Raw genomic sequence first — 21730 nt, forward strand, 5'->3', positions numbered from 1 at the left:
CCCTCACTCCCTCCCCCAATTAAGACGCAGTTCGAAATTTGTTAAACAACGTTTATTCTAAGGTCGGTCACACAAGAAGCCAGGTGGAAGCAGGAAGCCTATGGACTGAGGCACAAGCCACAGACCTGCCCGCTCCTCCGGGGTCCCTGACTAAAAACATCCCGGGCTTCTCTTGGGTGACTTAAGGCCTCTCAATCTTACAAACAAAGGATAACTCAACTCGAACAACCTCTGAGATACGATCCAGGTCAGGGCCAAGCGTAAAGTCCCTGACTCCAGAACAGCCTCGGCCCGGTCAGAGCTGAGGTCAGAAGTCAAGGTCAGGCTTGGGGAGCCATCCGGCTGGAAGCCCAAAGGCTCTCTGTGGTTCCCTGGTTAATCAGTCCACATCACTCAAGTTTCTTCTTCTGTCTAACCAAACAAATACTTAGCACCTGTGCCAGGCAAAGAGGAGAAAAAATCGTCAATCTCAAAAGCATTGGATGTCTGCACAATAGTGAAAGCAGCTAGCTACTTATCCTTTCCCCTTCTCCAGCTAACAACTTTTTATTAATTAAAAAAATTCAATGCAACCAAGGCATACAGTCTTCGCATGCAGGTCTTTTTCTGACTGCTACACACCTTGGGAATGGGCAAAGATGGAATGATGTCAAATTTATATGAGCAAAAGCAGCTGCCTGAAAATATTCAATGGCTATAGCTTCTTGTTTAGAAGTTTGGCTGCAGTTTCTCCTCCCAATGGCTGTTGACTTGTGGCTTGGGGAATTGCTCCAGGAAACCTGCAAGATCTCACCACAGAAATTCATCCTTTCAGGATTCCTTTCCTCTTCCCCCAGCTTTTGTGAGAACCCATCTCTGCTGCTTTCCCCTGACTATTTGTGGTATAGTGGAAAGAACCCTGGATTTGGAGTCAGAGAACCTGGGTTAAAATCCCAGCTATGTTACCTTGGGCAAGTCACAACCTCCCTGGGCCTCAGTTTCCTCATCTGTAAAATGAGGGTGATGAATTAGATCACAAGTTCTTAACCTATTGTCCATAAATGTTTCATTAAATTACTTCAATATATCACTTCCTTTGTAATTCTATATATTTTATGCATTAAAAAAAAACCATTATTCTGAGAAGAGGTTCATAAGCTTCTGCAAACTGCTAACAGAGTCCATGAGAAAAAAGGTTAAGAATCCCTGGAGATGATCTCCAAGGTATTTTCCCAAGACTAAATACAACCCAGTGATATTCCACTCCTTTATACAGAGCTGCAACGTATCTTTGTACCCCAGGACTTGTCTTATGACAGAGGTTTTAGAAATGGACTGCTGAACCTGATAAAGGGCAAACCCAAAAAAGCTAAAAGGAGATCCCAGCACATATCACTTTGATTCAAATCAGGAAAAAGACAAAACAGGTTAACTACAATGTTCTGTGCTCTCCTATAACAGCCTCCTCCAGGGAAACAACAGCTGGGGTTTAAGATTTGCTAAGCTATAAATTTCACTGTGAACCTATGAAGGACTCAAAACCACACCTACCCATGACCTGTAGGGGGTAGAGCATTATTCCTAGACCACCACTTATGTGAATACTCTGAAAAGTGGCCTCCTTTTCCTACAAGCTGCTAAAATATAATACCTGGATCTGCTCTAGGACCTCTTTTTGCATCTCTATAGCCATGTGGTAAATATGATGGTCAGAGTCATTGTACATTACAGCATTCTGGAACATCAACATCAAGTCACGCTGGAACTGGGCCATACTGCGGATACGTCCCTTAGAAAGGCTCCTCTTCAAACTGGTTAAGTCCATAGGTCTGCAAGTGGCCAAGAGAGATCAGGAGGAATTATTTAGTCATGTAGAATATATACTGGCCTAATGAATTCTTCCAGAGAACTGACTTCCCCCTTCAATAGGAGTTATGGCTCCTGATATTACATTGTGAAAATGGTTACTTTCAAATGGCTATTAAAAAAAAAAGTATGAGTGCTCAAAGTGCAGAACACTGTAAACAACTTTGATTTATTTACTCCCACTTTCCCTAGATAATTCAAATGCTATGAAGAATGATTGTTTTTCCTCAGGTGAAGAAAAACTAAAGGAGGAGAAAGGACTCAAATAGGAAAGATACCAAATAGGTATTTCTTACACTGAAAATATTTTTTTAAATAAAAAATTGCTACATAAGTACAAAATTCCGCTTTCATTCATATGGGGCATCCATTTGGATTTTCTTGCCTTAATAAACCCACATTAACTTCCTAAGTTTCTTTTGGGCTTAACAGACAAAAGTAACTATACCAAGTAAGCTTGAAAAACATAAAAAGAGAAGTAACCGACACTGACTGCTCTCACACAACCATGCAGATTATCCTTTTGAAAGATTCAGTTCAAAAGGAAATCCTCAGAAATTACAAAGTACTAACCAAAGTCTTTTAGACTCAAGAGTACACACTGCTGCAAATGATCTATTTTGTCTTTTCTCACCCTCCTTTTCCTCCCAAAGAGAAAGATTGTTGACTTCTTCATAGCTTTATTAACATCTTCTGCTGACAAACATTATTTTCCTTATTTCTAAGTGCAGCAAATAAGGCACAAAGTCATTTAAAATACAGGAAGACAGAATGAAAAGAGAACAGGCACAAGGATATGAAGCAACCAACCTTTCCTTCCCCCTTCTTCACTGACCTTTTCACCACATCCTTGTACCCCGGAGCTTGCCTATCTGACACAGGTTTCAGAAATGGACTGCTGAACCTGGTAAGGGACAAACCCAGAAAGGATAAGGGGAGCCCCAGCAGGTCACTTTGAATCAAAACAGGAAGAAGATGGAACAGGTTAACTACAAAGTCCTGTGCTGTTCTATGCCAGCCTCCTCCAAGGAAACACCATCTGGGAGTGGAAAAATCTGCAAATTCCCTCTTCATGTATAAACATATAGAACACTTTATGCTAATAATGCCAGTTTAGAGCTCAGATACTTGTTTGAAACCTGTCTGCTAGGGTCCTAATGGAAAGAGGCATTTATTTTACCTATAAATTTGATCTCAGAGGTAGCATAGTGTAATAAATAGAAAGCCAGCCATGGGGTTGGAAGACCTAGATTCAAAAAAGATTTTCTGACAGATAAAGGGTATATGATCATGCCCAAGGGAACATCTTTAGTTCCCTAGGCACTGTTCTGCATTGGTAGAGTCAGGTTCCTTTGAGAAGTCCTCACCCCAATGAAATAGCAGGTTCAGAAAACAAAAATTAAAATTTTATTTCTTTAAAAGTTCCATTTCTGAAAAAAAAAAAACTAGAAATTAAATTTTAATGACAGCAACTTTTTCTTCCAGAAACCTGCAAAAGCAGGTAATTGCTGGTGCTGATGAATGGAAAGGACTGATCAAAAGACAAGCTTTTGTCTTATATGGCCCATTGCCAATATACGTGTGTGTGTGTGTGTGTGTGTGTGAATTCATATCTTCTACTATGCCTGACCTACCTATTTTCTGACAACACAGCATGGGTAATATGATTCAGTGGCGAACAGCCATAATACCACCTGCTTCCTGCCAAACTTGAGACTCTTACCTGTGACTGGCAATCATTTTCCAGACTGGAAGAAGGGTTTTCTTGAATAGCAGCTGTTCCTTGACAGGATCACCCTGGTTTGGATCAGTCCTATGGGAAGGGACATGGTCATTTCCCAAATGCTATTCTAGTTCTTTTAGGCAGACAAGAAAGGTACTGCCTATGCTTAGGCCTTAACTTTTTATCAGATTTCACCAGAGGAAGGAACTTTATTCCTTGTATTTATAGAACATTAAAAAACTGAAATACTACAGAATGAGAAATGCTATGTTTTCAACGTTTTCATAAATGCGACTCAAAACTATGAACAAGCTCAGTCTTCACAGTAACTCAATGATAGGTTTCCTTCTTTTTAAGGCTTTTCTGTGACCCTAACAGCATATCTATGATGATCTTTGTCTTCTTCACTCCTGTTAATCTGCTCTTTTGCAATTCTGACATTACATAGTTGAACTATGAAGTTCATCCCCTGACCTCAGCCAGAATGGCATGCAAATGTTGAGATTCTTTTTTGTATCTTCAGGATTAAGATTATTTAGTCACTAATCCAATTGTCTATGAAGATTCTCACTTTCAGGAAATTCCTCTTAATACTGAAACAACTTAATTGTATGTACTATTGCCCCAATACACATTTAGAGAACATTTTTGGTTTTCTATTTAAACACATGTAAATGTGGTCTTATTAATTTAATAGAGCTTATTAATCCTATGAAAATGGGAGAAAATTTAGTTTAATATTTCCACATTAATATGGCTATGAATTTCTGCATACTAATGTCACACATAGAACAAGTGGAATATGCTTCTTCTAAAGGTAGCATTATAGTTTCCAAAATTTCAAAAGATAAACACAAATTACAATTTGCTAGACATCATCAACAGAAAAGGCTAAAGCCTTTTCAGGGTCCACAATCATCAGAACTAAATTAAAAACACCTTTCATTTTTATCTGATTTTACTTCCAAAAGGATAAAATCCAGCAAAAATCTCAAAAACAAAAAACTCACTACAAAACTAAAAAAAAAAAAAAAAAAAAAAAAAAAAAACACAAATAAAAATAAAACAAATCCCAACAACTCAGCATTCTGTTGTTTATCAGCTTTTCCACATAGGAAAAACAGAATTCTAAAATATGGTCATTAAAAATAACTCTGAGATACTAAAACTACTACCACATCTCATAAGCAGATACAGGACACTTTAGAAGCTGCTTATGCTCAGGCAGACTCCAGGTTTTAAATCCTGCCTCAGACACTTTCTAGCCATGTGAACCTGGACAAGTTACAACTTCTCTAAAACTTCTTTACCTCATCTGTTAATAAGGATAACATCTTCTTTAGGGTTATTGTAAAGATTAAATAGGAACTCATATTTTTATATATATGTATGTATGCATATACATACACATACACATACAAAATGTGTGTGTATTTTATCAATTTTAAAGACTATGTGTCAGCTATTAATATTTTATTATTTTCTTCATATTATATTATTTATATTATATATACATATATCATATTTTTTATTATTTTCTTAGTAATGTAGTACCACCTTATGTCCCTGGTACAATACAATTCAGAAGATAATTATCTAGTTTCATTTCACTTTTCTAACAAACTGGGTAAGCATGGTGCCTGGCACATAGTATACCCTATATCTATTAATAATAAATTCCTATATATTTCTCTTTCCCCTTATGATTTTCTTTAGCTTTAGTTTGAAATGTCTAATGCTTTACCAAAATATTAGCTATAAACAATTTTTAAAACCAATTTCTCCCCCTTCCATCACAACCCTTCATGTTTTAGTAAGAGATGGTCTTGGTCAAGTTTGGTTTATGATCAAACAAATTTATCACATGGTAGCTCAAGCTGGTAATGGAAATCTGGGTCCATATTTCAAGCCTTTCCAACTTGAGAAGACCTGCCAAAGCATGTAGTCCTATGAATAGCCTTTGAGAACTCAGTCACCTGTATGTCATGATGCTGATTTTAGGGTAGTATTTTAGTCGAAGTTTGTTTATTATATCCTATTGATAATAATTACCTATATTTCTTAAGATAGTTCATAAGCCTCTATGATTTTTTTCTTCTCAAAGATAAAATATCAACTTCTAATTCAGATTCCTGATATTCTTTAACCTTTTTTTTTAAATCACCCATATGATTTCCCTCAAACATAAATCACAATCTCTTGTTTACTCTTGCTTGTACTTATTTTAGGTGCAGAAACAGAAATTATAATGGTACGAAAGGTATTTCTTAATTAGTAAAGCTTCCTGGCTGTCTACTACTAGGTTACAGACAGTACAAGCCAAGAAACCAAAACTGAAATATAGTCAATAGTAGTCAGTAAACATTTATGAAGTGTCTAATGTATGCCAAGCACTGTGCTAAGTGGCAGGGATACAAATAAGAAAAAGAAAGACAGTTCCTGCCTTCAAGGAGCTTACAATCTAATAAAGATGTTTTTGGAGACAGACATCCATTTCTAAAGAATATTATCCTTCAGAGGAATTTTTTTGCTAAAAGGACAACCCACAACCCCCACTTTTCAAACCTCCACAAGAAATAGTCAGTACTCAGTCATAATTACTGCATTTTCAATAAAAAAGCAAAGTTTTAACCTACCTTTTGATTTAGAGATGGAAAGTTGTCATACAAAAAGGCTGACAAATCATCAAAAGGAAAAACAATCCAGAATGCATTTCTTGTTTGACATTTATCATGTACCATCTTTGTACCTTTGTTATTCACATACATAAAGGATTATAATAAAATTATAAAAAACAAACCAAAACAAAGCCAGATCATTTTAACACATCTGACAACCATGGTTAAAGCTGTTACTCACATCTTGGAGGAAGAGGCATTGCTGAAAATTAAATCCACCAATGGAGTCTCCTTAATGTTGAGGCCATCATCACACTCACCCAAAGGCGGTTTGCTCTCTACCTCAGAGACACATCCTTCACTTTTTTCTTCTTTGGGTTCTTCCTTTGTCCCCCCCTGGGGAGGCCAGGAGACAAAGTAAGCTTTAGAAAAAGCTTCAGTATTGGAGCAACGTCTTCCTTAAGGTGACTTAAGAACCTTCTATTCTTAGGAGGCTAATTACTTAAAGTACTAAATAAAAAAAAACAAGTTTTAGAACTAGATGTATCAGCAAAATACTTAACTCTACACAGAACTTTCCCTTTTTTCCCTCCAGAACAAATAAGAAAAACACTTCACTCCTGACATCAGCAAGCCCTGCTATGAAAAGTTCTCAAGGCTGATAGTATGTATGCTATACTCTTCAATACTTATTGACAAGTCAGACTTTCTAGATTAGATCAGAGCAGATAGTCAAGTTGGCTGAGCAATGAGAAACATCCTAGTTAGGCAACTGGTTTAGCTCTTCACTTACCTCTTTACTCTCTGGGAGTGGCCCCTGAACTTCACATATATCTGAGGGAACTGGGACCATCTCTGGCCTCTCATTTTTTCCCTCCAATTCCTTCTGTGCTACTGAGCCGTTCCCCATGGCTGGAAACTCCTCCATCTCCCTGCATGGCTCCCCTGTCTCTCCCTCAACATCTTGAGTTTCCCTTCCTTCTTGCTTCCTAGAGCCAGGCTGAGACCTGCAGCCCTCACTTGTTCCCTTGCTGCTGATGCACAGTGGCTCCATCAAGTAGGCTACCTGCAATAACAGTTTATTTCCATATTCATAAGGACACCAATGGAAATCATCATCTAGACCCACAATTGAACTAAAAAACAGGTATGTACCTGGTTATTTTTGAGAAAGCTTTATCCCAATGGCTGTACAAAACCCTTATATTTACCACCCCCTCACCCCCCGAAACCCAGCCCATTTCAAGCACTTTGCTCCCACCCACAGTTGTTTCAGCTCAAAGTCATAGAATACTTTATCTATCAACTTCATTTACATTAAGTAATAACTACTGACCTCCCTGGTTCTAGTGAAAGAATGAAATGTAGCAATGCTACAAATGGTCCTGAATTGCTTTTTTAAAAAAATCTGTTGTGTAATTTCCTAAGTACAGGGAATTCCCAGTATAAAAACTTTCTTCAGTGATAAGAGAATGCCAATTCTCTGTAAAAAAAATCTTAAAGAGTTACCTTGGACACTAAGCGGTTAAATAGCTTGCCCATGGTCACATGCTAAGGAAGACAACTATAGAAGAGGCAAGAGATCTTCCTGACCCTCTATATCATACCACTTTGAATTCTGACAGGGCTTGTTGAGCAATAATCATCTCAACTCCCTCAAACTGGTGTCTCAGAAAAATATGTGGGGAAAATATAAGGGCAAAGTTCTCCAAGAGGGTGAAAAATTTCCCTCATTTTGGCCTGACCACTCTGAGCAAATACGGATTACCTCAGAGAGGAAATGAAGGAGGTTCTGATGGTTGAATTGTTCTGTCTCTTCCTGGGATTCCTCACTGCCTCCATCCCCCATAAGAGGGTCACTGGACTCTCTGCCTAAGTTGCTCTCCTCTAGCTCCTCTGCTCCTGGCTCTTCTGTTTCCCTCCAGTTGCCCACTTCAAGATCCAGACTGGAGTCCCATGAGCTGAAGAGGGACCTGTAGTCGTTGCTCAGCTCAGAATCATTAGGATAATCTTGTTCAGAATCCAACCAAACCCAGTCATGCCCCATCTGCAAATACACAGAAAAAAGGATTAGATTTATTCAACATTCCAGAACCATCCCCAATAGTCAACTTTTCCCTACAGTTCAGAACATTAAGTGTCAGGAATTTCTCTTTAAGAAGGGGAAAGTTATCTTAAATCCCCAAGTTGATTTTTAATATTTCTTCAAATTGCAGCTAAAAGGAAATAAAGAGTAAAGAAAAAGTACTGCAATCAACAAAACAACTATTACTCCCAATCCCAAAAGTTTTGCTTAAGATTTCTCAAGTATTCAGCTCAAGGCAAAGATAATAGATCTATCTAGGCAAATTCCTGAAAAATACTCTTTTCCGGGAAGACACATTATAAAATGCAAGGTAAATCTGAGGAAATTTGCCCACTAACCATAACCCTTAATTCCTATTTGGCTTTATCTTTGTCATTCCTTTGACACTGTTCTGAGTTTGCCAATGTTCTAGCCAAATCTTGCAAAGTGATAAACCTCTGTTTTGAAGTCAAATTGTCCAATTTTCCTATCCCTCTGACTTTACTTCCCATCTTTAATTTGACTTGACCTCTTGCTAAAAATAAGCATCAAGGCTCAGTTCCTAGCCCTCCGCTCAGTGTGTGTAGTATCACACACACACACACACACACACACACACACACACACACACACACACACACAATTAAGACTTCAATTTTTATCTACTGTAATGACTCCAATTTATCATTCACTCATATAATCACTCAACTCTTTCAATTTCTTAACCTTACCTGCCCAAAAGACAGTATTCCTTGGATGCCTTGACATCATAAATTCAACATGTCCAAAATTCAACTAATCTGTTTTAAAAAGAAACTTCTCCTTTTCAACACTCCCATCCAGTTATCAGTAGCATTCTTCTCAACTCTTGAGATTACAACTTCTGAATGTCCCTCCCCACATCCATTTGCTGGATCTGGAGTTGAAGTCTTCTGTATAAATTTCAGCTCTCCCCAGTATTACCTATGTAACCTCGGGCAAGTCCCTATAAACATTAGTCTTAGTGCCCTCATCTTTAAAGAGAAGAATGGACCACATGACCTCTAAAGTTCCTTCCGACTCTAGAATTAGAATCTTATAAAGACCTAATAGTCTCATCTCATATTTTTTACATTCACCCTTCTCTTCAGGGACCTTTACTGATTATCTTCTAGAGGAATACAATAGCTTCCTTGCCCTCTTGCATTATCCAACATTGTTTAAAAACCTAAATTACTTTCTTGATCAAGAACCCACTAAGATTTCTTATCCATTAGAGCAAATCCAAATTCCTAATATTCTAATTCCTTCATCAACCAAATCCCAATTACCTAATATCTTTACCATTCACCATAAAAGTTTTACTTACTATTTCTATGCTTTCTTATGCTACTCCAATTTATCAATCTACTCCCAATGTGACATTTCAATGCCCACTTTCTCCAGTTTTCTGTATTTCTTAAAACCTTTAGCATCATCATAACTTGAAAATGACTTCCATTTCTTTTATCTCCAACTTAAGTAGAAAAGACTTTCATGGCACAAGGACTTTGGCATTCCTCTTAATATCACGTAAAGGCACAAAAATTATCATTCAAGTAAGTGCTACTATTTAAGGCTATTTATGCTTTTTAACCATAACATTCACTTACATTTTAACACATCTTTCTCCAAAGATCTCAAAAGTACTTTATAGATACCATAATCTCTATAATAGTGCAAAATTATTATTAAAATGACATTTTATTTGCAAACTAGGAATCAATGAGAAGCTAGAGTAAGGTTGGTCAAATCAAAGGAATAACTTTTAAAAGCATCATTCATTTTTCACATAAAAATCTTGGAAATTTCCAAAACAAGACACAAAAAAATCTTGTGTGGAGGCTTCAATGCATAACAGGGAAAAAGAATGGCAGTCTTTTTGTTCTACAAATGCTAACTGCAAAGGTAGCTAACATCACTAAAATAAAAGATAATCCTGCCTCTGTTTATGCACTGGCTAAACTCTGAGAATCCTTTTAAAATGTGCATCAAAAGACTAAATACCGGCCTCTCTCCCACAGAGACTAGCTAAACATATAGATTTAAATTGTGAGTAGTTACTTACCTTCTCTAATGACCCACCATGGGAACATACTTGATTTCCTAGGAACAATTTTTCCCTCTTGCAGTCTCAAGCCAAAAAGTGGTGAGACAACTGAATATACACATAGGCTGACTGATCTCATAAAGAAAGCTATCGAAACTGAAAATGAGCACACAAACATGGCTAAGGTTTTCTTTCTTCTAGAGTTTATTGTATACATAGACACTTGACAAGTTAAAAAAGTCTGTACACTTCACATGACAGTACAAACTAGCCACAACTGCTAGCTACACATGGGAACATGAACACGGGCCATCACTTCTGCCCTAAAACGGGCAGTCCGCCGAGGACTCTGACTCTCCAAGAGGTTTCCTTGGCCTGTGCATAGTCGCCCAGCCGCCTCTTGTTCCACCCTGGGAGCAAGGTCAACAAGCCCAAGCTCAGTCTTCTTCCCTCTTTTCTCTCGGCTTCAGCACAGAAAGGTGATCTAAAGCCTCACTTCTTCATCTTCAAATCAGCTTCAATGGCGCAGCGGCGCCCTCTTGTGCCCCCATCCTAAATGACAGGCAAACAAAGAAAGGAAGCGTCAGAGAGGGTCAAAGGTTATGGGAAGGTGGGACCCGGCACGCTTGGGAGTCAAGTTTCTCAGGAGACAAATCAGCAGAGGAATCCAAGGAAATGTGGTGCATTTCTGTCTTCCCACAAAGTGGCTGAAGAGCACCTGGTAATATGTGAGAGGAGATGCAAGGGAGATACAGGATAGGGAATCCTGTTCAAACCCAAAACAGAGGCTTTTAGCATTCACCTTGGGGGTCCCACAGAACAAATATTAGTCATCCCACCCACAGTTCCCAGATCCCTGTGCAAAGGGACAGGAAGAGTCAAAACAAAGATAGAAAGTCAGAAAGGGCAGTGAACAGTGAGATTCTTGGCTAACGTACCTGTCCAGCTGTTGGGGTCCCTACAAGAAAGGCCTTTCCTGCCGACTGACCCTGGCACTAGCTCCCTAGCACCTCCTGACAGCTGCTTTCCATGAGGGCAGGACAATCAGAAGGCTTCTTTCCATCTGCTGCTCTCTCCCTGCAGCCCAGCTCCTTCCTCTTGTGCAATATTTTGCTGTCTTCAATAGATAAAGGTTAGAAGACCAATCCTATAAACCGGCCTTGCGGCAGCCAGACACCTGCCTGGGTGATCCAGAGTCACTGATGATGGGCAGCAGGCCAGTAGGAAAGAATGGTGATTGTATTTAATTTGTTCTTTCGGTAGTACAGGCTGGGAAGCCTGTGGGAGAAGATGAGCTAGTGAACATCTTTGGTGGGCCAGTAAATTTTTGTTACTAATTTGCCAAGTCTTTAAAACTTTTTCTGTTCCCAACTCAAGGACACAGGTTGCCTGTGAAGCAACAGGAAGAATAATAAAAATACCACCACCTTGCATTTGTATAGTACTTAACTCTTTTCAAACCATTTTTACAACTATAATTTAATTCTGTCCTCACAACATCCCTGTGAGGTAGGTAACACAGGTAATCATTATATCTATTATGCAGAAGAAATATATAAATGAGGCACAGATAAACTGACTTGCCCAAGGTCACAAAATAAATTAGTGAACAAAGATTAGTAATCAGTTTTCCTAATTCTTAGTCTGGTGTTCTTTCTTTCACACCATGCTACTTCTCTGACCCACAATAAACAACGTGGAGAAAGAAAAGTCAAAACCACTTCTTGATTCCATTAAGCAAACTTAGGCTGGTCACTCCAACAGATCCCTCATCCCTGACCCACCCACTTGTATTATCACTGTGCAAGACCTTCTGGTATGCTTGGTCTTGTTACTTATTTTAAAGGAGGAAATGAAGACAGACTCTGAATATCTGCAAGTATAAGAAGCTGTTAGAAAGCCAGCCAATAACTGTTTTGATAACCTTTCATTTGCAAAAGGATAACTTAAATATAGTATGATCCTATAAAAAAGCTGGAGAGAAGAAAAGGGAATGTGCATCCTAGAGCCTTCATACCACCCACCCAAAGAATATATATAACCCTACTAGCTCAGTGACCCCTTATCAGCATAAGCAGTACCCACCCAGAGCACACACACACACATACACACATACGCACATATGCATGCATGCATAGAAGACAGGAATACGGTAGAGAAAACACTTCTTACTCAATAACCTGAATAAATATAAGTTCACGACATTGCTAGAGTCTGCAAGTCAGTTTTCCCTCTGCCACCCTCCCCTACCAGGAGCTGAGAACATTTGTGGCATCAACATCCCTTGCAACCATTCAATACTTACAAAGAGAGAGAGAAGGAAGGCAGGAGAGCCCATGGGGACACTGTCCTGTTAGAGGACAAACAAACACTGATCAGGTTCCATGGAAACTCTCAGCCACAAGCAACCCACACTTTAGGACAGAGACTCAAGCACCATACACAAACACATAACCACACACAAACACACATACGGATACAGACATAAGACAAAAAAAATTTTTTTAAACTCAAGAACAAGAGAGGACATTGTGAAACAAAGCCTAAAAGCAATCTGGCTAGTAAGCCTCTAGCATGGGGATTCACTGGCACCCAAACCCTTGCAAATTGAGTAGCTTCCCCCACCTTGAAAGTGCTGTCCCCAGCAACATCACTCACTCAACTTACGGTTTCCCCCAAGTGACTGGATCTGTCTCTCTCAGTCACTCCCGGCTTCTTCAATGTTTGGTTTGGGAGAAAACGTCCACCACGCTATGGGGAGAACGTCAGGACTTTTGGGAGCGGCCTATCCAACGCCCAGAGGTCTGACTATTGATAAAAGATGTAGCTTCCAGATTATCAGGCATCCATCTGACTATAAATATTTCTAAAATTCTAAAGATCTATGTGTACTTGTGGGTTGGAAGGTCTAATCATGGGAGCACAACAGCTTTCTTAAGATGTTTTGGGTTTCTATCAGCAGATCTCTGTAATACAGATTTATCCTAGGCATTGGTATAGTCTGGCTCCCTCACCTTCTCTGAAGCATCCTGTTTGCGGGTAGAATCCCTCCCTCGAAGGCTTTTGGCACTGATTCCAGACTCTGATGTCTGCATGATCAGTTGTGTGGCCAGGAATTGCTGTAGGGAGAAGACATGAAGGTTGACAAAGGCCATCAAAGACTGGCAATGGCAGCAAGGACAAGAATTTCAGTGGGCAAAATGCAAGATTATTAAGTATGGATTGTCTCATTTTCTTTATCATTCAATACAGTAGTAAATTGGTAGAGTAAAGCACATAAACTTTAGGAAAAAAGAGATACTAGTTGAAAAAATATGATTCAATTTATATAGAACTTCTACCACTACGTCAGTTCCTGGCAATGAAGCAACAGGACAGAGTTAAAGAAGTTAAGATACTAATTATTTGTAGAGCTTTTCTGGTAGCACTCAAAATTATAGGTAAAACAAATATGACTGAATAATCTTGTGTTTCTAGTTGGGATACTCACATTACCCCACATCATGACTAATTTTATTTTCTGGTGATTTCTTTGGGGTAGGGAGTTCTTTAGGAAGAAACTCCCTCAACCAATGCAGATTGACAATTGTTCTGCTTCTTATGTCATAGAGAATCATTTGGGGTGTCAAGAGGTGGAGAGCCTTTCCAGGTGTCATGTGATAAGATGTGACAGAGCTGGGATAGGAAACTAAGTTATGCTGGCTCTAAAACTGATTATTTAGTCACTACACTAGACTTGTCAAATTCAGAGTCAGATTAACTTCTAATTGGGAAATGTTCAACAAAATAATTAATCATAACGTAAATGATGTTCATTTGTGTTTTTTAAAGTCACTATGTGGCTGGTAAAGATAGAGATCCCTTTCTGTTTGCATCTGACACCTATGCATACATCATGGCTATGTCTCATGACTAGAAGCACAGCCTCTTTCACTCAAATCAAGCAAGAAGGATTCTGCCATTACCTGGATTTGTTCCAAAACATCCCTCTGCATCTCTACAGCCATGTGGTAGACATCATGGTCAGAGCTATTGTACATCACAGCATTCTGGAACATCAGCATGATGTCTCGCTGGAATTCAGCTGTTGTCCTTATTAGCCCATTCTCAATGTTCTTCTTAATGGTTGACAAATCCATAGGCCTGAGAAGGGAACACAGGGTAGACAACAATGAAGAAGTTGCTGCTGTTCAATCTTCTGAGGACACCAGCTCTTGCTACTGTTCCTACTAGACTAGACTCAGACCATAACTGTCACAACTCTAGCCTATCCAAAACAAGCAGTACTGACTAAACCAAAAGGCAAATAAGTTTTATATAGAGCTTAGGAGACAAAAGATCTGCGACACTAGACTCTGAAAAAAAACAGCAAATGTATCATTCATATATTCTGGATACCAGTGGTTGCTCTTACTAATATGGCTGAATTAGCAGTTCTATTTAGTTTTAAACACATTCTCAATTATCACTCTACTAGAAGCCCTCATTGTCACATGCCTAAACTGTTTAAATAGCCCCCTAATAAATAATCTCTCCACTTCTCACGGCTTGACTAATTTTTCCTATTTCAATCATATTTAAATATCTTCAGTGGCTCATCTTTCTTCATTATCTGGAATTTACATCCACAATCTGGTACCACCCTTTCTACTTCTACCTTCAACTCATACTATTTTCTATTCTGACCTTTTGCTTTCCATCCAAAAGAACTCGTTTTCTCTGAGTAGAGCTTATTATGCTTAGAATATTTTCCCTTGTTATGTGTTAAAATTCTTATTTATCATTTAAAACTTATCTCAAATGTTACCACATGTTAATATTTCTACAGAATGTCTTTATAATACTAATGCCCATACAATGTGGGCACTTAAGAAATGCTTATTATTGTTCTCTGTACCTTCCCTATCCCAGGTGATTTCCATCTTTTGCCTCTTGGAGTTCATTTTGCTTTTCACCTTTTTAATGCATTCATTACATATTTTTAAGTTGCACAAAGGCAAGGAACATTTCTTCAACAATTTCATCATAAGGAGGTATTTAATAATTATTTTAAGTGAATGTAAAATTTGCTATATATTCTCCAAGTTGTGTATCTGCTTAAAGTACCCAAACCATTGCTTACCTCTGTACAATGCTATGGTAACCAGGTGCTATATCATCTGTGACAGGTTGCAAGAAGACATTGGCATACCTGTGCAAAATAAAAGACATTATAAACTCAACTTACTTACTAGTACAAATATTAATAATATTTCCTGTTACATAGCCTATTATTCCTTGGATGAGACAGAGAGCATCCTACCTCTGATTTGGACAAAAATCTTACTTGCCTGTGATTGGCAGCAGCTCTCCATACCAGCATGATAGCTTTCTTCCATATTTTCTGGGCCTGAATTGCTTCCTGATCCTCACTACAAACAGAACTGAAATAAAAAGAGCCTGTGAGATAAAGGAGTCCCACATAAGGCACAGGTCCAAGAGAATACACTTCCAGGGCTCTCAGTCAACTCTGAGCTTACCCTTTAATCCAGGTCAAAAGATGAAAGAGGATAAGAAGGTGAAATAGAGAAAAAAATAAACTATTTCCTACCCTCCTCCCTACCCAGAAGTCTAAGAATAACTGAAACTCACAATTGTGAAGACGCAGGGCTACTGGGGATGGAGTCTGCTAAAGTGTGGGACTGAAGAGTAGCATTATGAATACTAAAGCCATCATCACTCTCGCTCACAGGAGGCTCATTATCCATTTCAGACAGATAACCCTCTCCCTGATCTTCTTCCTTGGGTTCTTCTAAGCTAGCTGCTTCACTGGCCCCATCTTCATCTTCATCCTCACCGGGGGCATCCTGAAATATAAGATAGTTACAATCAGCAAACTTCTGATCTGGAATCAATCAAATTAAATTAGTTATAAAAGCCTAATACTCACATGTACTGACTGTGTCTCATCCACCCGCACTGGTTCAAAATATCACTTGTACAAAGGTCAAGAATTATGGCTTTGGAAAAGCTTAAGACACCCAGGAACTTAAATAAGTTTCTAAGTAAGTCTAAACTATGAGGCCCATCCCATACTTGGCTTTTTCAAGCACAGAAATGAAATGGATTTAATATGATATGTCATTTTACAAGTTCGCTTTTAATTACCTTATGAAATCTGGAAAGCAGATTCTCTGAGAGACAGAGAAAGATTTAATCTTTCTCTTTAGACAATTTGCCTTTTTTTGAAATGCAATCTTTTTTTTTCCCCTTGCCTATTTATATACAGCTCTTTACCCTGGTATCATTCTCTGGTATTTCCAATTTTTATCAAATGCACTGCCATTTGTATAAAGCACTAAAATAAGCTTTATGTAGCTCTGACATAAGAAATGAACTACTATGATTATATAGTAGGGATAATTTAATCTTGCTCAATACCTAGAATCAATTGTTTCATTTCCCTCCTAATATTCAAATCTCAGAAAAATTGGGGAGGAAATGTTGAAATTGTGAGGCATTGCTATGCAACATCAAGTTATGTGGCAAAAAGAAAGAAAATGTTAAATTACCTTTATCTGGCTTCCAAAAATAGTTCCCGATTCTTCTTTCATTGAATCTGCAGAGAAAAGAGACACTTCAAGTGTTTCTCCTTACAAATTTCTTCTGCTGGTGCTCTTTCCTTTCACAATGACCTCTGCTCCTCTACTGGCTATCCATAACTCAAATTATGTCAAAAATAAGAATTAATTCCATTGAGTTGGCTGCCTGGAGAGCATAACTTTCTTAATTTACCTGACAACTCAAACTTGTGCTGATTATCTGTCTCTGAAGGATCTTCATTGGGATTCTGAACATGTGGGAAAGATATCACGCTTTCAGGAGAAGCCTAAAGAAAAAAACACATTACACTTATTATCCAAAAATCTGACAATGAGGCCAAAAAGAGAAATGCCAAGTCCCATCTACGTATTCAACCACAACCTTGTATCATAAGCAGGAATGGGATAGATTTCGCCTTATCATGCATGGCTTATGGGATTCAGGTAGTGTACTCAACATAGCATTAGTAAGAAAAACTCTAATGCTATCATGTCACTGGGAAATGGGAAACCATGTCCTCTGTCACTTCTCTACCTTAATGTAATCTACTATTATGGGCCAGAACTTGAAACAAGGTACTAAGTGGAATTGAGGAGACAATGGTTAAATCTAGTATGGCATTGATTTAATTCTATAACAAATAATGGTGTCCTAATGATATAATGATTGGTTTATACTCAGTGTGGGACATATTAGCTAGGAGCCTCAGCCAGGATTCATTCAGAAAGAAGGCAAAGGACTGGGGGGCAGGACCTTAAGCTCTCAGAACCAAGGGGAGAAATTCAATTTGATCTTCGATCTTCCTGGTGGTTGGCCTGGGCTCCTGCACTTCCCCCACTAAGAACAAGGCCAAATGGAAAGGCTCTCCAGAAAGCTGCCCAGCCCCAGGAAGGAGATAATAAAGGATCTAGACTTTTAACGCCTGGCTGTACTTGTGGTGATTACTGAACTAAAACAAAGGCTGCCTCCAGAGACCCTAAGAAAACCTCAACAGAGAACATTACATTTCAGAGAGAACATTACACCTACCACCCACTCTCCTGATACCTCTATCTTTACTGTAGGATGTGAGGGCTCATCAACTTTCCCAATCAAGGTCTCCACTTCAGGAATTTCTGCTGCGGCGGCAGCTGTGGCTGCTGCCACAGCTGCTGCAGCCGCAGCCACCGCAGCAGCAGTGGTAACAGTGGTGGCAGCGGTGGCAACAGCACTGGTGGTGGCAGTGGCAGCAGCAACAGCAACACCACCTCTAGGTTCCTCTTCTACATCTTGACTTCTAAGCTCAGGTGGCTCTGAGTTTGCTGTTATAACAACTCCAGCTGCTGCTTCAGGACTGGGAATACTGGGCTCCGGCTCTACTGGTTCAACTTTGATCTCAGCACTTGGTTCCACAATGTCTACCAGATCACGGATTGCCTTGGTCTCTGACTCCTCAAAGTCAAGCCTCTCTTGCTTGACTGTCATGTCTGCTGAGGGAGCAGGGATTGGCTTCTCTTGCTCTGGTTGAAGAGAATGCTCCCAAGGGCCAGGCAGGGACTGGGGGTCATCATTTTCTTCACAGAATGACAGGGCAGCTTCTACAGCAGCCACATCCAAGACTTCTGGATGATCATCAACCTGTTCCATAATACAGACAGTAATGAGGTTATCAAGGGAAGCTTTGGCCCAAAAATTTCATTAGGAGATGGTCTGAATCTACAGTTTCCTGTTTGACAATAGCAACCACGGGGTCAGGAACCTTTTTTATGAACCACAAAAGGAAGATAAGAATAGAAGCAGAAGAAATTTGTATTCTTACTGATAGAGTAAAGGCTGGGGAAAGGAATCTTGGACAAGTCTCATGGGATACTCTCTCCACCTCAGCTGGGTACTTACTTTGTCCTCAATGATGGCAATGATATCTCCCACAGTCTCAAAGTCCAGCTCTTCTCCTGTGTAAGATACAGCAATGTCCATCTTCTCTGCCAGGTCCAAATCTTCTTTTCCATCAATGCTGGGGGCTTTTGATCCTCCAGAGGCCTCAGCTGCCCCAGATCGGAAACATTCCTCTTTGATAGAGTTGATGATCATGGAGATTTCACTGCTGTCCATGGAAACAGTCACAGTATGCTGATCGCTCACAGCCTCCATAGGTACCCGAGTGTCAGGCTGACTTACTAAACAGGAAGAATAAAACACCTCAGGAGATTATCAGGTACAAACTGGCCACCAATAATATAGCTGGGAGAGACAAGTGTTAAGTACTTAACCATTTAGACCAAGAAGAAGAACCTTCTTAACTATTTACCCTTCCCCAGTTTCATCCAGGAGACAAAAGTAAGAACCTGGCCTCAATATCCACCCATCTGTCTTTCTTTCCATGCTTTCAAGACCGCCCACCTCCCTCTCACACCAGTTTTTCTAAGAGCATCAGTGTGTAGATAAAGGAAATAAAGATCTGAACTGGGCTGATGTTCTTAGTCATATTTTTCCTCCCTACAGCCCATATGGGAACTCTGCAATCTTGGAACAAGTGGGCTTTTAAGTGTCTAGGGTCAGGGACGCACCTGGAACTACACTTTCTGATGTGGCGGCAGCTGTAGCAGAGGATGGCGCTGGCAATGCAGGCATCATAACAATGGTAGCTTGGGGTACAGACTCTACAGGGGGTGGTAGAAGTTTAGCTGGAGACTCACTGGCAACAGCAGAGAAGGAAGTGAGAGGTGTGGTGAACTGTGTAGGACCAGCTTCTAAAAGCCGGGAAAGAGTAGGAGCACCTAACAGACAAAGAGGTACACAAAACGGAATTGGCAGAAAAGCACATAAATAGAAAGCAATAGCTAATTTCTCTAAAACTCAATCAACAATCATTCACCAGAAATCAGAGGATGAAAGAAAATTCTGTGTTAAACAGGCCTTATACACACATCACTCAGAAACCTCCAGTTATTATCTATGCTTGAAATGAGCCATCAAGGTACTAATCACATACTTGATAGGAAGATGAACAAAGAAAGCAACCAATGCTGGTAAAGTCAACAAAATCATCTTCTTTTTCCTAGCTATACTGGTACGTCCTGACTGCCAAATACATTTTTATTTAAGTATCAAAATTAATACCAGTTCTACTGACCACATGAACCCTTCACTCACTGTCCAGGTCACTCCACCTCCCTCCCCTCTCATCTATTTACACTGACATTATTCAGTCTATGCTACTCATTTCTTCAGGAAGGTAGAGTGAGGGGTTTCAAATTTTGAAGCTTTATGAGGTCTGTGAACAAAATTGTTTGAGGTAAGGCTAAAGTGTCAAAAAACATACCAACAAATCACAAACCACCACCCTATCTTTGAATGATATTAGTTACATTTGAAAAAAAATCACTCAAAAAAAAAAAGAAAAAAAATCACTCAAAATGCACCAATAACTATATCAAAAACTTTGAAAAAACCAAAAGGAAAGAGCAACACAGACTTACCTGATGCAGCAGGAGAGGCTGCAACAGTGCTGGGTGTTGACTGCATTTCCCCTCCATGCATCATAGGAAGGACCCCGCCTACCTCTAGAAGAACACCTGCATTGTTTAGGTGGCCAGAAGCCACAGTCATCTCACTCTCACTGACCTATTAGAGAAGAAAAAAAGTGAAGGCAACATTTGAGATTTCCCTAATCTACCCAAAGAACTCCTGCAATGGATCAAACTTTATAACACTAAGCCTATACTCAATCTGACAAGAAAAAAATTCCAGACCCAAAGAACACATAGACTCCCATTTGTTAAAAAAGATATATTCTCTAGGAAAGAGACCTCTTTCAAGTTGTGGTTCAAATGCCTCAGGACTCAAAGCACCCTGTAAAAGAGCTAGGAGACCACTCCCGCTTTTGGACCTTTCTAAGGGAAAAAACACAACACAACATTTTAAGCCCCAGACAACTCCCTTCCAAGTATAAATCACTACAGCTCTCAAACACCCACAGAAGTCTCCATACCAGTCTGGGGCTAGTAGGCAGGAGGCTGCCCTTCTTCAAGAGCTCTGACAGCAGAGGGGAGGGGGGTGGAGTTGCTTTCTGTCCAAGCATCTTTTTCTGGGGTGAGTCATCTGTGACTGGGGTCATGGGGGCTTCTAAGGGTGCAGAGCCTGGAGGAGGGGTATCAGGAATCCCAGGAAACGAGGTAACTGGGGTACTCGGCAGTGTCCCAGGGGTTACCTAAGAGACAACAGAGAACCTGTATCTGACTTCTCAAACTCAAGGTCTCTACTAATCTGGAATCTTATATCACTTATCTATATGGTTCTCCTCACTCTCCCTCCTCCCCCTTTTCTATCTAAGTCCCAAACAGAATGCCTAGAAAAATATCTTATTCACAAGACAAAGCCCATACCTCCTTAAAATCCAATCAACAATACATTCCCTCTTATTCCCTCAGTAGAAACTTCCCACTCCCCCTTTGCTAATAATGAATTAGCACCATGGTGTCTATCAAATTTTTTTGTCTATTTAATTTCTCAACCTAAAAAAGCAAATCCCTGGATTCAACCCTCTTAAGTTTAGAGATCTTAGTGAACTCCTAACAACATTTTCTTTTCCAGTTTTTGCATGTCCCCACATAAGACTCAGTCATCAGGCCCTCTTCCAGCTCAGTGCATGGAACTTCAATTTTTTTTTTTTAATTTAGTCCTTTTTCAGCCATCTCTGATACATGACCCCATTTGGGGGTTTTCTTGGCAAAGATATTAAGAATCTTTGAAGGAAAGTATTTTCTTCTCCAACTCATTTTACAAATGAGAAAACTGAGGCAAATAGGGTTAAGTGACTTGCCCAGAATCATGGAGTTTGTAAGTCTCTA

General features: G+C 39.5%; 1 protein-coding gene across 15 annotated transcripts in view; it reads right to left on the minus strand.

Moving 5' to 3' along the window:
- Positions 1 to 37: 37 nt before the first annotated feature.
- The window catches only part of BRD8 (bromodomain containing 8), a 30891-nt gene continuing 9198 nt past the window's right edge, over positions 38 to 21730 (minus strand). Inside the window, exons 9-30 of one of the 15 annotated variants that reach the window (XM_051978449.1) lie at positions 20872 to 21090; positions 20360 to 20504; positions 19448 to 19657; positions 18777 to 19057; positions 17949 to 18518; positions 17094 to 17187; positions 16871 to 16917; positions 15951 to 16165; positions 15650 to 15742; positions 15442 to 15510; positions 14285 to 14462; positions 13334 to 13438; positions 12987 to 13070; positions 12625 to 12669; positions 7955 to 8233; positions 6980 to 7252; positions 6428 to 6582; positions 3569 to 3658; positions 2681 to 2749; positions 1631 to 1808; positions 622 to 788; positions 38 to 434 (exon numbers count right to left, since the gene is read on the minus strand). In XM_051978449.1, coding sequence (XP_051834409.1) covers positions 428 to 434; positions 622 to 788; positions 1631 to 1808; positions 2681 to 2749; positions 3569 to 3658; positions 6428 to 6582; positions 6980 to 7252; positions 7955 to 8233; positions 12625 to 12669; positions 12987 to 13070; positions 13334 to 13438; positions 14285 to 14462; positions 15442 to 15510; positions 15650 to 15742; positions 15951 to 16165; positions 16871 to 16917; positions 17094 to 17187; positions 17949 to 18518; positions 18777 to 19057; positions 19448 to 19657; positions 20360 to 20504; positions 20872 to 21090 — 3573 coding nt within the window. In that variant the 3' untranslated portion in view covers positions 38 to 427. Of the gene's footprint in view, positions 789 to 945; positions 987 to 1630; positions 1809 to 2680; positions 2750 to 3568; positions 3659 to 6427; positions 6583 to 6979; positions 7253 to 7954; positions 8234 to 10500; positions 11709 to 12624; positions 12670 to 12986; positions 13128 to 13333; positions 13439 to 14284; positions 14463 to 15441; positions 15511 to 15649; positions 15743 to 15950; positions 16166 to 16870; positions 16918 to 17093; positions 17188 to 17948; positions 18519 to 18776; positions 19058 to 19447; positions 19658 to 20359; positions 20505 to 20871; positions 21091 to 21730 lie in introns of those variants that run through there. The other 14 variants (XM_051978452.1, XM_051978448.1, XM_051978453.1 and 11 more) reach the window with 14 other exon arrangements.

Source organism: Antechinus flavipes, chromosome 2 (genome assembly GCF_016432865.1).
Source record: "Antechinus flavipes isolate AdamAnt ecotype Samford, QLD, Australia chromosome 2, AdamAnt_v2, whole genome shotgun sequence".
NCBI classification, from domain to species: domain Eukaryota; kingdom Metazoa; phylum Chordata; class Mammalia; order Dasyuromorphia; family Dasyuridae; genus Antechinus; species Antechinus flavipes.